Consider the following 12,404-nt stretch of genomic DNA (forward strand, 5'->3'; position numbering starts at 1 on the left):
AATCCCACTAACACTTTTAAAGACTCTATTTAATAAGGGACATCTGTTTGGTCCTGAGCTATATAATAAATAAAAATCCATAAAAAGAGAAATATGAATAAACTAAAAAATGCAAATTGGTATTTTGTAAAATCAGGTTAGTACTGCTCCTTTAATAATCTTTATATAGTTATATAAAGACATTCATCCACCACATTCAGTCTTCTAAGTGCTTTAGATTCTTGTTAAACTCATTTCAATTTTTTTTACTATTCATTCTCAATCAGTGTAGAGAATATTAATACAGGGATTAAAACAATTTTCTGGTAGACAAGACAAACATTTTAGAGGGATTTTTATCTTGCCTTATGATGATACAGTGATGTCTTCTCTGACATAAGACTGGCAAGTCTGATGATTTCAGCAGCTCACACATACCTTGCTCAACAGTTTTATTTATTTTTGTTTAGGATACATTTCTTCAAAATAATCAATGTGAGGAGGCTGCAGTATATCAAGAGCAGAGAGTACCTAAAGAAAAGAAAAACATGCACCACAAATCAAAATTATACAGAAACAAGAAAGCAGAGTTGCTTACCTATAGCAGGTGTTCTCCAAGGACAGCAAGATGTTAGTCCTCACACATAGGTATCATCATCAGATGGAGCCCCGACATGGAAAACTTGTGTCAAAGTTTCTACAACTTTGACTTGGCACACTGAGCATGCCCAACATGCCCAAGTGAGGTCCCTCTTCAATCTTATAACATAGAATTATCTATATAACTGAAAATTAGAAAAACCCCAACTCCGTGGGGTGGCAGGGGAGTTCTGCAAGGACTAACATCCTGCTGTCCTGTGAGAACACCTGTTACAGGTATGCAACTCTGCTTTCTCTGAGGACAAGCAGGATGGTAGTCCTCACACATGGGTGAATCCCTAACTAAAGGCTGCTCCCCAACAGAAAAAGGAGACTAACAGACACCCAACCAGGAGGCAATGGGCAAAACAACAACAGTGCTGTTATTTTCGAACCTGTTTTCCATGTTTTCCAAGTTCTATAACCTTGTTATATGTACCGCCTCTTGGCGTAATTTTTATGTTTCAATGTAAACCGATGTGATCTGTATTTTAATACAGGAACACCGGTATATAAAAATCTAAAAATAAATAAATAAATAAATTAACCGAGGGGGGGAGACAGCCTGAACCCAAACAACGGGCCTTAGGCAGGGACAGCTGGGTTTTACACCTCAAACATGTTCCAAAGGACAGACTGGCCGAATCTACTGTCACGTCGGCCGTCCCTATCCGGACAATAGTGCGATGTGAATGTGTGAAGAAACTCCACATCGCAGCCTTGCAGATCTCCTCCATGGGAACTGATTGCAAGTGGGCCACTAATGCTGCCATGACTCTCACAGAATAAGCTTTGACATGACCCTCAAGATGCAGTCCCGCCTGGGTACAACAGAAGGAGATGCAATCTGCTAGCCAAGAGGATAGTGTCTGTTTGAGAATGGAATGCACAACCTATTCCTATCAAAAGAAATAAAAAGTGGGTGGACCATCTATGGGTTTCTGTCTACTCAAGGTAGATGGCTAAGGCTCGCTTGCAGTCCAAACTGTGCAGTGCTCATTCACCTTGGTGTGAATGGGGCCTGGGAAAGAATGTTAGCAGGACGATGGGCTGGTTAAGCTGGAAGTCTGTCACCACCTTAGGCAGGAACTTAGGACGCGTACGCAAGACCACTCTGTCATGATAAAACTTAGTGTAATGTGGATAAGTCACTGAGGCTTGGAGCTCACTGACCCTGTGCACTGAGGTGACCTCCACAAAAAATATGACCTTCCAGGTCACAGGTGCGCAGTGACTCAAAAGGAGCTTTCAACAGCTGAACACACACCACGTTGAGGTCCCAAGAACACATCGGGAGGCCTTAAGGGAGGCTTCAATTAAAGCAGGCCTGCATGAAACATACAACAATAAGCTATACAGAGATGTGCATACCATCCACATCTTGGTGGTATGCGCCAATTGCACCGAGATGAACTCTGAGTTGGTTTTCAAGTCAGCTTCCCATAAGTGTAGGAGGCAGTCAAGCAGTTTGTGTGTGGGGCAAGAGAACGGATCTAGGGCCTTCTGTTCACACCATACAGAAAGCTTCCTCTACTTCAATCCATAGGAATCTCTAGTGGCTTTCTAGAAGTCGCCAGGACCCGAGACACATCCTCAGAGAGGGAGCGGTTACAGAATTAATCTCTCAACATCCAGGCTGTGAGCAATAAGGACTGGAGGTTGGGATGCCGCAACCTCCTTCGATCTTGCACGATGAGATCTGGAGAACTCCCCAGACTGAATGATCTCCAGATGGACAACTCCCATAGGAGCGGAAACCAGACCTGTCTCAGCCAATAAGGGGCTATAAGGATCATAGTCCTTGTCCTCACGAAGTTTCAAGAGAGTCTTTACTATTAAGGGAATCGGAGGATACGCATATAGAAGACGTCCGAGGGCGTCCGAGGCTAGTTTGCCGTCTGACCTGTACAGGGAGCATAACTGAGGTACCTTCCTGTTGCAAGGGAATGCAAATAGATCTACGTCCGGGCTTCCCCAGAGGCAAAATATCCGATTTGTTACCACCCTGGTCCCCCCGGGTCTGAAGGCTCAATTCAGCCTGTCCACTACCACGTTCTCCGTCCCAGTCAGGTACATGGCCCTGAGCACCATCCCGTGGGATAGGGCCCATGACCAGTTTTGGAATGCTTCTTGATACAGGAGGTACAATCCCATGCTTCCCTGCTTGTTGACATGCTACATAGCTACCTGGTCGTTGGTTTGGATCTGTTGGACAGCTGATCTCTTAAAGCGCACAGCATGTACCTGATCGCCTGGACCTCCAGGAAACTGATTTGGCAACAGTTTTCCTGGGCAGACTAGAGCCCCTGGGTGCCGAGCCCATCTATATGAGCTCCCCAGCCCAGGATGGATGCATCAGTGGTTAAGACAATTTGGGTAGGATTTTGAAAAGAGATCCCCCATTCCAGATTTGAAAGTACCCACCACCAGGACAAGTAGTCCCGGAGAGATGGGGTGACTCGGATGCCATCCTGGAGGTTCTACATGGTCTGGCACCACTACAACCTCGGGGTCCATTAGACTCTGTGCATGTGTAATCATGCCAAGGGAGTGACATGGACTGTTGCAGCCATGTGGCCCAACACCCTCCACATGTACCAGGCTGACAACTGCAGGCTCTGCTGAATCTTTGCTGTGGTGGTCATCAAAGTGACGGCCCTTTGACGAAGAAGGAAGGCCTTGGCCTGAGACATGTCTAGCAAGGCTCCTATGAAGTCCAATTGAGGTGTCGGGCTGAGGTGGGACTTTGGGTAGTTGATGATTAACCCTAGCGACTCCAATATCCGAATGGTCAAGCGTAAGGACCTGACGACCTCTGCCAGAGATGTGCTCTTGACCAGCCAATCATCCAGATAGGGTAAAAAATGCACCCCTAGCCTGCGAAGGTACGCCGCTTCCATGGCCAGGCATTTTGTAAACACTCACGGGGCTAATACTAGCCCGAATGCCAACACCCAGTAGTGGAAGTGCTGTTTTCCCACTACAAACCAGAGATACTTGCTGTGACTGGGGAAGAACTCAACGTGAGTGTATGCGTTCTTTAGATTGAGGGAGCATAGCCAGTTCCTTTTAACAAGAGGGGAATTAAGATGCCCAGGGAAACCATTTTGAACTTTTTTTTTTTTTTTTTTAAGAAATTTGTTCAAGACCCTTAGGTCTAGGATGGAACAGAGTTGTCCTGTTCTCTGTGGAATCAAGTAGTACCTGGAGTGAAATCCCCACTCTCTTTGCCCTGGTGGGACAGACTTGACCGCTCTGGCCATTAAGAGGGAGGAGAGCTCCGCTAACAGTACCTCCTGATGTACTACCGGCCCCCAAAACAGGCTTGGAGGGCAGTTTGATGGAACATCCAATAGATTCAATTCATACCCTTGAAGGACGATGGACAGAACGATGGAAGAACCGCAGTCTGCCCCCGACCAGAGGGTCCAACATCCCGGGTATGGGCAACTGGCATACGATCGCTACAACCTACTCAAAACCCCATCCCTGGAGTTGACTGAGGTGCCAGCTGGGGCTTGGGGGCTCTGCTATCTGGGATGGCCATGGGAGCCCTGATGGTGTTGACTGGAGCGAGGGGGCGGAGGATAGTACTTCCTCTGGTGAAAGAAAGACTTCCTCTGTCCCATTCTCGCTGGCCTCCTAGAAGAGGAGGACAGATCCAGAGTGCTGGCGGAGTGTTGTAGAGTTTCATGGTAGTCCCGGAACTGGACCACCACATCTCTCACCCTATCTTCGAAGAGATTCTCCCCACTACACGGCACATCAGCGAGTTGTTCCTGTACCTCTGGTCGAAGATCCGAGGCTCACAGCCATGCCATTCTGCGGGTGCCAAGTCCCACTGCAGAGACCATCAATGCCACCTTGAAAACATTGTAAGTCGCTCAGACCTCATATTTTCTACACTCCAAGCTCTTATGCTGTTGAGGCAGCTGCTTGGCCACCTCCTGCACCTGCTTCCAGATTTCCCGCGAGTACTGGCTCATGTAGAGCTGGTAGGAAGCAATGCAGGCAACAAGCATGGCCCCTTGAAAGACTTTCCTCCTAAGAGTGTCCATTACTCTATGGTCCTTCCCTGGGGGCACAGGGGAATGGGTCTGAGACTGCCTGGCTCTCTTGAGTGTATTCAACCACCACCAATTGGCGGGGCAGTTCTCATTTATCGAATCCAGGAGCCTTCTGGACGAGGTAAACCCTATCAGCCTTCTTATTCATGGGAGGCACTGTTAGGGGGTGTTCCCGTCTCCTCACAGCAGCTCCTTAAGGATCTTATGTACCAGGACCGCCACGATCTCCTTAGGAAGATCCACAGCATTTTGTGCCTGTTATCCTCCTCCATTAGCAACTGAAATGGGATGGCTTATGTCATTGCCCTCACAAACCCTGCAAAGGTTAAGTCCTCAGGCAGGGACTTCCTTCACTCTTCTGCAGGAGAAGGGTCTGAGGGGAGACCCTCAGAGTCCTCAGAGGAGGACTCCAAGGTTTCCTCCCTCTAGGGGTCATAGTAGCCCTGATCCTCACTGTAAGCCACAGGGGATGGGGCCCTAGGTACTCCGTCTTCATCTAGACGTGCGGGCACTGGCAAAGCTGGACAGGGTCTATAGACTTCTGTGTCTCTGCTGGCTTAGGTGAAGCTTCCTCGGAGGAGGAAGCAGCAACGACCCTCTGTATCAGTATGGGGAAGCATTGGTGCTCTGCCGGTCACTGATGCTGTCTTGGGAGCCAATGGCAGCTGGGTCAGTAATGCACCAATGAGCATGTTGAGCTTCTCCAGCAGCAGTTCCAGGATGGACAGTACCAGCTCTGGTGCCCATCAGTGCCACAGGACCAATGCTCTGCAGCACCTGTTCCACTGCCAGCTGGACTCGGCACTGCAGCTCCTCCTCGAATGTTGCTGATGCCAACACCGACTGGAAGGAAGGAGGGTCTTCTTCAGACCCTTCGAGGCGGATCGGTGACTGGCATCAGGACCAATGGAGATCAACATGTACCCTGGGCACTGATGGAGGACTGGTGCTCCTCACCACAGGGTCACTTCGGGAGCATTGTGGCATGAGCCAATGCATCCCCATGCATGGCTCCGTGCATCAACAAGGACCGGCGCCGATGCTTCTTCGTCTTCTCTCGATGCTCAGACCAGTTCTTCCCCAGTGCAGAGGCTGATGAGGAATGCGATGTCCTTGACCTGGAGACTATAGACAATAGTCAGTCTCTGGCGCTCCTATCTGCCGGCAGCATCAACAGTGCGCCGATGTCGATGGCGCTGTGTCCATCGGTGCAGCTCCAAGGTCCATTGATGCCGATGCCTCTGTCTTCTTCGGCTCGAAGAGCTGTTCCATCTTGTCGAGCCGAAGTAGACTCCCTTTAGGGTCATCTGTGCGCATAAGCGGCAACCCCGGACATCATACGATGCTCCCAGGCAGAGGACACATTTCTCATGAGGGTCTGTAATGGATAAGGTCCTCAGGCACCGGGTGCATCGTTGAAAACCGGACCTGGCGATAATGGGATGAAACAAAAAACGGCTGCAAAATCAAAATCGATGGCGGCGGGTGTCTATGGACAGTGGGCACCGTAACACCGCTGCTGCAGGGAAATCAACAATGAAAGAAACTTACCAGAAGTGTTGAAAACCCTGACTAGGAGCATTGCATTACGAGGAAGCACCAAGAGGGATCTGGCATCGCAAATTTAGAGGAAAAACTATGAAAAACTTGAGAAAAACGAAGTTTTCCAAAAGGCCAAAAAACAGCCAAGTGAGCTCACTTGCCCACAATGCTTACAGCTCCGTGGAAAGAGAGAGACTGGAGAAGAACCCTGTATGGGCGTGTTGCTTAGGGTATATTGGGCATGCTCAATGTGCCAAGTCAAAGTTCTAGAAACTTTGACATAAATTTTCTGTGACAGGGCTCCATCTGATGATGTCACCCATATGTGAGGACTACCATCCTGCTTGTCTTTGGAGAATTTTTGTAAAACCTTTTTTAAAGCCAACAAAAGAGCAATGAAACACGTAGCCACTGACAGGCACTACTATTCATGAACACATTACTCCTGCTCTCAAAGCATTGAATATGGTATCATATATAAGACAACAACATTGGTGCATAAACTAATACACAACACTACATCTCCTTGGATTAATGCCATACTATGTCTTTATTAGGGCTTAATTTGTAGACAAAAAAGGAAGCAGAACTATTGGGAAGGGGAGGGAAAGATGGGTGAAGCCAGGGGCAGGTGTGACCTTGTGCAAGGGGGCAGGACCAGGGCCAGGTGTGAACCCTCTCACACACAAATCAAAGCCATGTGGCTGCCCTTGTCTCATGGTGCGCAGCTCCAAAACTCTGTTTTTTGCTTTCTCCAAGGGCTAGGGGGCCATAAATAATCCATGCAACTACTGGCTCTGGTTCTATTTCCTCACTGGAGCCAGAACTGATATACACTATTTTTACTCTGCAATCTTGGGTCCCAGAAAAAAGGTGGCAGAATGTCATTCTGACTTGTTCTGCCATAAATGAAGTCTTTGGTAATGAATACAAAAAGGGGTTGAATTAGCACAAGTTTGAAAGTTGTGAACAGTAGTGCCATTCACAAAGGCCAGCATTGAAGGCTTGACAAATGCAGTACTGCTCAGGTTCAACCCTTTTGAGTAGTCTGCTTTTTGTTTTGCATTGTCTGCTTCAGTATCTTGTCCCAGCAATACAGGAGAGGTGGAGGAAAAGGAGAGTAAGAGAAGAGGGGCTGGATTATGGAGAAGAATGGCTCAACCCCTTCCCTGTTGGCTGCCTGGAGGGGAGAGGTTGGAGCAGAACACCCCTGTTGCTTTGCCTTTTAAGCCTGAAAAGTAGTGCTGGAACGCATTCCAGATTGTTGCCCCACAAATTAAGCCCTGGTCTTTATAAGACAAATCATCCTCTATGTTTGGCTAGCTCCTATCTTCTTGAAATTCCATTGTTTTGCACTATTTGTCTTAATGAGGCTCGGGACTAAGTGTTTTGGGTGTCCGGTCCATCATATTGGCACTTGTTCTCCACTAACTTCAGAGTGATGAAATGTTCCAGTACATTAAAGAAAGCTATCAAAACATGACTTTTTGGGGGCTGAGCACCCAGAATGACGCTATGTAGGAATTTTTCTTTTATTGATGGAGAATTATTTTGGAAACATTGGGCTATGCATTGCCTTTGTCCTTGACTTTAAGTTTTGTTGATTGTTATTTTATTGCTGTTTTAATTATGTATTACCATATGTAATCCACCATGAATTATCAGACTGGAGTGGAATATAAACCTTTTAAAGAAATAAATCTGGGTCTCCCACACAATAGCATTATGTGCTGCCTCAGATACCAGATCAGATCTTCAAATAAAATTTAAATCCTCTATTCTTTTTTTTATGTGAAATATTCACATTCTGTCTTGCTGGGGTCTCTTTCTCTGCATTTCAAATTATATTCTGCTGCAATGAGTGTTTATTTTATTTAAAATTATTTCTATTCTGTGCCCTCCCATGTTCGGGGCAGGTTACATGAGAGAACATGCATAATTTTCTTTTTGAAAAATCTTTTTTTTATTGCAGCAGAACTTGAAACAAAATCACCACCAGATTTGTATACTTCATGACAGAGAATAGTCATATTAAAAAGCAATGCCGTCATGCAACAATATTAATTTCAATCTGCCCTTTTTCCTTTCCCGCTTATCATTTTTGGGTCAATCATAACCACTCTCCCTTAGTTATCCACCCTTTACAAGCTTCTCAGCCCTTCACTAATCCCAATCCCCTTACTAGTTCCACTTTTCCTTACATATCCACCCCATTCATCCACACTACATCCATCTACACACACACCACTTTGCTAAACTTACAGATTTAGTTAGTGCTTACTAGAATGGCATCTTTTTCCTTTATAGCTGTCAGCTGATTCTGTTCCCATGTACAAATTACACTGAGTAGTAACCAGGTACTCGCAAAGACAAATATATTACTCCCCCTTAATGGCATGGGAGGCAGTAGGCTGAGACCCATGCCAAGAAACCATGTAGTTCAGAGAGGCTAGTCTCTGCTGCTCATGTAGCAATAAAGTCTCATAGAATTTTGCCCATGCCTGAACATAGCCCATGGAAGCTAAGCGCTGATGATATACAAGATCAATTCTATCACCACTAGATCAGACATTTTTGCTTGCCACAAAGTAAGCGCTAGGGGAATGTCTTCAATTCATTTCTGAAGCACACTTTTACAGGCCCATTGTAAAGCCAGGAGATAAGCAAGTTTGCTTACCATAAACGGTGTTTCCATAGATAGCAGGATGAATTAGCCATGCTGTCTGGGAGCGAGCACATGACCGGGAGTAGGCAGAGTTTTCCTCAGTGAGTCACAGAGCTTTGACTCTGTGCGGCTGCGCGGTCGTCTTCCCGTGAGATTCCCCTCTTCTCAGTCTCTTTGTAGCCAAGCGAGAGGTAATAATTAAGTGTTCCAGTGAAGAATGCATTGAAGCTGTTGAGGCATATGAGCCCGTCCTCAGCCACGCCATTTTCTCAGTACGTTGACGCTGGGCCCTGGGGGACATATGACCACAGTCTCCGCATGAGGCTTGGTCGTGGTCCGGCCCTAAACAAATGTAACAATAGTTATGTCCATCAGTGATGGACATAACTTTGCCACACAGGCTGTATTTAAATCCTGATGGCTTCGGAGCCACCTTGATGAGAGAAAAAAGTCGCAAAAATCTCCAAAATGGAAAAATCGTGAGAGGAAAAACCTCGCGTGTGAAACGGCTCGCGGAAAAAAAGAGACTGAGGAGAAGAGGGGAATCGCGCGGGAAGACGACCGTGCAGCCACAGATTCAAAGCTCTGTGACTCACTGAGGAAAACTCTGCCTTCTCCCGGTCACGTGCACACTCTCAGACAGCATGGCTAATTCAGCCCTGCTATCAACGGGAAAAAATAAGTCTGAACCTTTTTCCAATGGTGATAACTCTGCTACATCTCCTAAGATGAGCACCACCTCATTCTTAGGTATTTTGAATCCAACGCACTGTTCCACTATAGATAAAATACCATCCCCAAAAAGAAATTAACTGGGTGCAGTCTAGTATCTTATGGACCAGAGTACCATTTTCCAGTTTACGAAGACATATTGGTGTGCTGAAGAGTTTCATGTGGTAACGTCTATCATCATCAATGTATGCAGAGTTTAGCTTCTTATATTTCATTTCTTTCAGGCTTGCATCAATATCAGCTGAATGCACCTTCGAATTGTAGCCTCTGTTATTTCAGAAGATAGAACTCTCCTCAAATATTTACTTAGTCCCATAATTGTAGAGGAGGTGAAATGTTTTTTGCAAAAGTTACACCATGACGATATAATGTTCCTTCTTTCACTTAGGTCTTGAATCTCTGTGGAAAAACTGTAATCCTTAGTTAGATCCTCTTGTGACCAGCATAGAGACTGTATATAATGCCTCACTTGTATAAAGCAAAAAAACTGTTGATTGGGTAATCCAAATTGTGAGAAAAGGGATGCAAAGTCATGACATGTCAGTGTCATTATCAAACATGCCAAAGGTAACAGAATCCAGCTGTTCATCAGCTTTGAAAAATAAAACCATATTCTTGACCCAGCTCAAATTGCTTATTTCTGCAAAGCAGAAGAAACCTAGAAATACTAGTTGGTATTCATTACTTCTTCCAGACCCACCTCCATGCCAAAGCTACAGGCCAAATTAGGACTGTCCTGTGCTATCTTATTCATAGATGATTCATTAGTTTGCAGCAAATACAATGGGTACCCATGGTTGAATCACACTGTTCACCATGTCAGTCACACAATATTTATATTTACCTTGACACCATTCTCCCATAGAGGACAACTGGCAGGCTATATTGTAGTGTCTCAAATTTGGCAGTTCCAGACCACCTTCTTCCTTGAGATTCAATAGTTTATCGAAACTTATCTGAGCCTTTCTCCCTCCCCATATGAAGCTAATAAAACAGGATCGCAATGACTTTACATCCAATTGAGTTAGCCAACACGGGAGCATGTGTAGCCTACATAAGTTTGGGTAGTATCTTTAATATGGCACACTGCCCAATAAAGAAATAAGAAGATCTTTCCAAAATATTGTTGTTTTCTTATCACTTGTATATTCTCTCCTATGTTTAACTTATACAGTTCAGTTGGGTTGCGACACACCCATATCCCCAGATATTTTAATTTCCCCAATGCCCACATAAACAGGAAGGGACCCTGCCATAATTTTTGCATTTTTTCACCCAATGCTTCAAAATTTAGTGAAATTAATTTTTAATCCTACAAGTGCTTGAAATTCTTAAAAAAGCTGCTGAATCTATGGTAAGTCCTGAATTGGAACTCCCAGAAATAATAAAATGTCATAAAACGTAGCAATTTCTAGAGTCACTCCCCCAACCTGAATACCCCGAAAAACCAAATCTCTTCACAATTTGATAGCCAAGGGTTCCACCGCCAAAATAAAAAGCAAAGGTGAGAGTGGGCATCCTTGCCTAACCCCTCTCTGTAGGTGAAAGCTATTTGTTACATTACCATTAATAAGTAACCTAGCTGAGGGACTGTTATAGAGTTTTCAACCAGATCATAATATTGCCCTGAATACCATATTGCTCTATCGCCCAAAACATATTTCCATGCAATCAAGTCAAACACTTTTTCAACATTCAGACTAAGAACCATGGCCTTCCTATTCTGTGTTTGATATAATGCAACTAATATGTTTCTTTTTTTTTTCTCTTTATTAATTTTTAACAAACATACAAAGCATAAAGAAAAAAGGCGACTTTCCAATAATCAGATTAAGTTAATTTGGATTACAATTTACCCACTGCTTATTTGCAGCGATATTTTTTTTTTTGCCTCGATAAAGCTCTTGAGCTGGTCTGGTTGGAAAAATATATAATTATTTCCATCAATTTACTACATATTTGCAGGGGAATCTCAAGAAAAATGAAGCAGCCACTGCTAAAGCTCCAGATTTTAAAGCTAAAAAGTTTTTTCTCTTCATCTGTGTCGCTTTGGTTATGTCAGGATAAATCCTCACATTTGCTCCCATAAACATAGCTTGTGGTTTTTTTTTTAAAGTAGGCAGGCATAACTCTTTCCAAATCAGTCTCATTGAAGAAGGATATCAATAAAGTTGTTCTCTCTGTTATTTCGTATCTAGATGTTTCAAGAAAAGCTGTTACGTTTTCTAAAACATTAGGAGCCACTTGTGTTTGTTGGTTAGTACGTATAGGTAAGAAATATACCTTATCCAGGGGTAGAGTTTGTTCAGGGGAAATTTCCAACACTTCCAGGAAATAGCGTTTAAAAGAAAATTGGTTCTTACCTGATAATTTTCGTTCCTGTAGTACCACAGATCAGTCCAGACTCCTGGGTTTTGTCCCCGCACCAGCAGGTGGAGACAGAGAAAGATTGACAGCCTCTGCCCTATATATACCTAGGTGCCACCCACAGCCTGTCAGTATTACATAATGTCAAAGCAGCATAAAAGCCAACCAAACTAACTATAGACAAAAAAAACCGTAAATGGAAAAGTGCATTGACCCCCAACTGTAACCAGACCCCAAAACAGGGAACACCAATTGAGTAAATCACGAGAAAAGTAAAGCCAATGCTGATGAAGCGGACTCTCCATTACCTCCATATAGTAAAAAAGGGCGGACTCTGGACTGATCCGTGGTACTACAGGAACGAAATTTATCAGGTAAGAACCAATTTTCTTTTCCCTGTATGTACCCGGATC

General features: G+C 44.7%; 1 protein-coding gene across 4 annotated transcripts in view; it reads right to left on the minus strand.

The window, feature by feature from the left end:
* NLK (nemo like kinase) overlaps positions 1-12,404 on the minus strand; it is a 642,623-nt gene that overhangs the window by 341,137 nt on the left and 289,082 nt on the right. For all 4 annotated transcript variants that reach the window (XR_003858197.1, XR_003858198.1, XM_029612542.1 and 1 more), the window contains one exon: positions 455-510. Coding sequence is in view for 2 of the 4 variants with exons in the window: in XM_029612542.1 (XP_029468402.1) it covers positions 455-510 (56 nt within the window). In the remaining 2 variants the exon portion in view is untranslated. The remainder of the gene's footprint in view (positions 1-454; positions 511-12,404) is intronic.

This window comes from Rhinatrema bivittatum, chromosome 8 (assembly GCF_901001135.1).
Source record: "Rhinatrema bivittatum chromosome 8, aRhiBiv1.1, whole genome shotgun sequence".
NCBI classification, from domain to species: Eukaryota; Metazoa; Chordata; class Amphibia; order Gymnophiona; family Rhinatrematidae; genus Rhinatrema; species Rhinatrema bivittatum.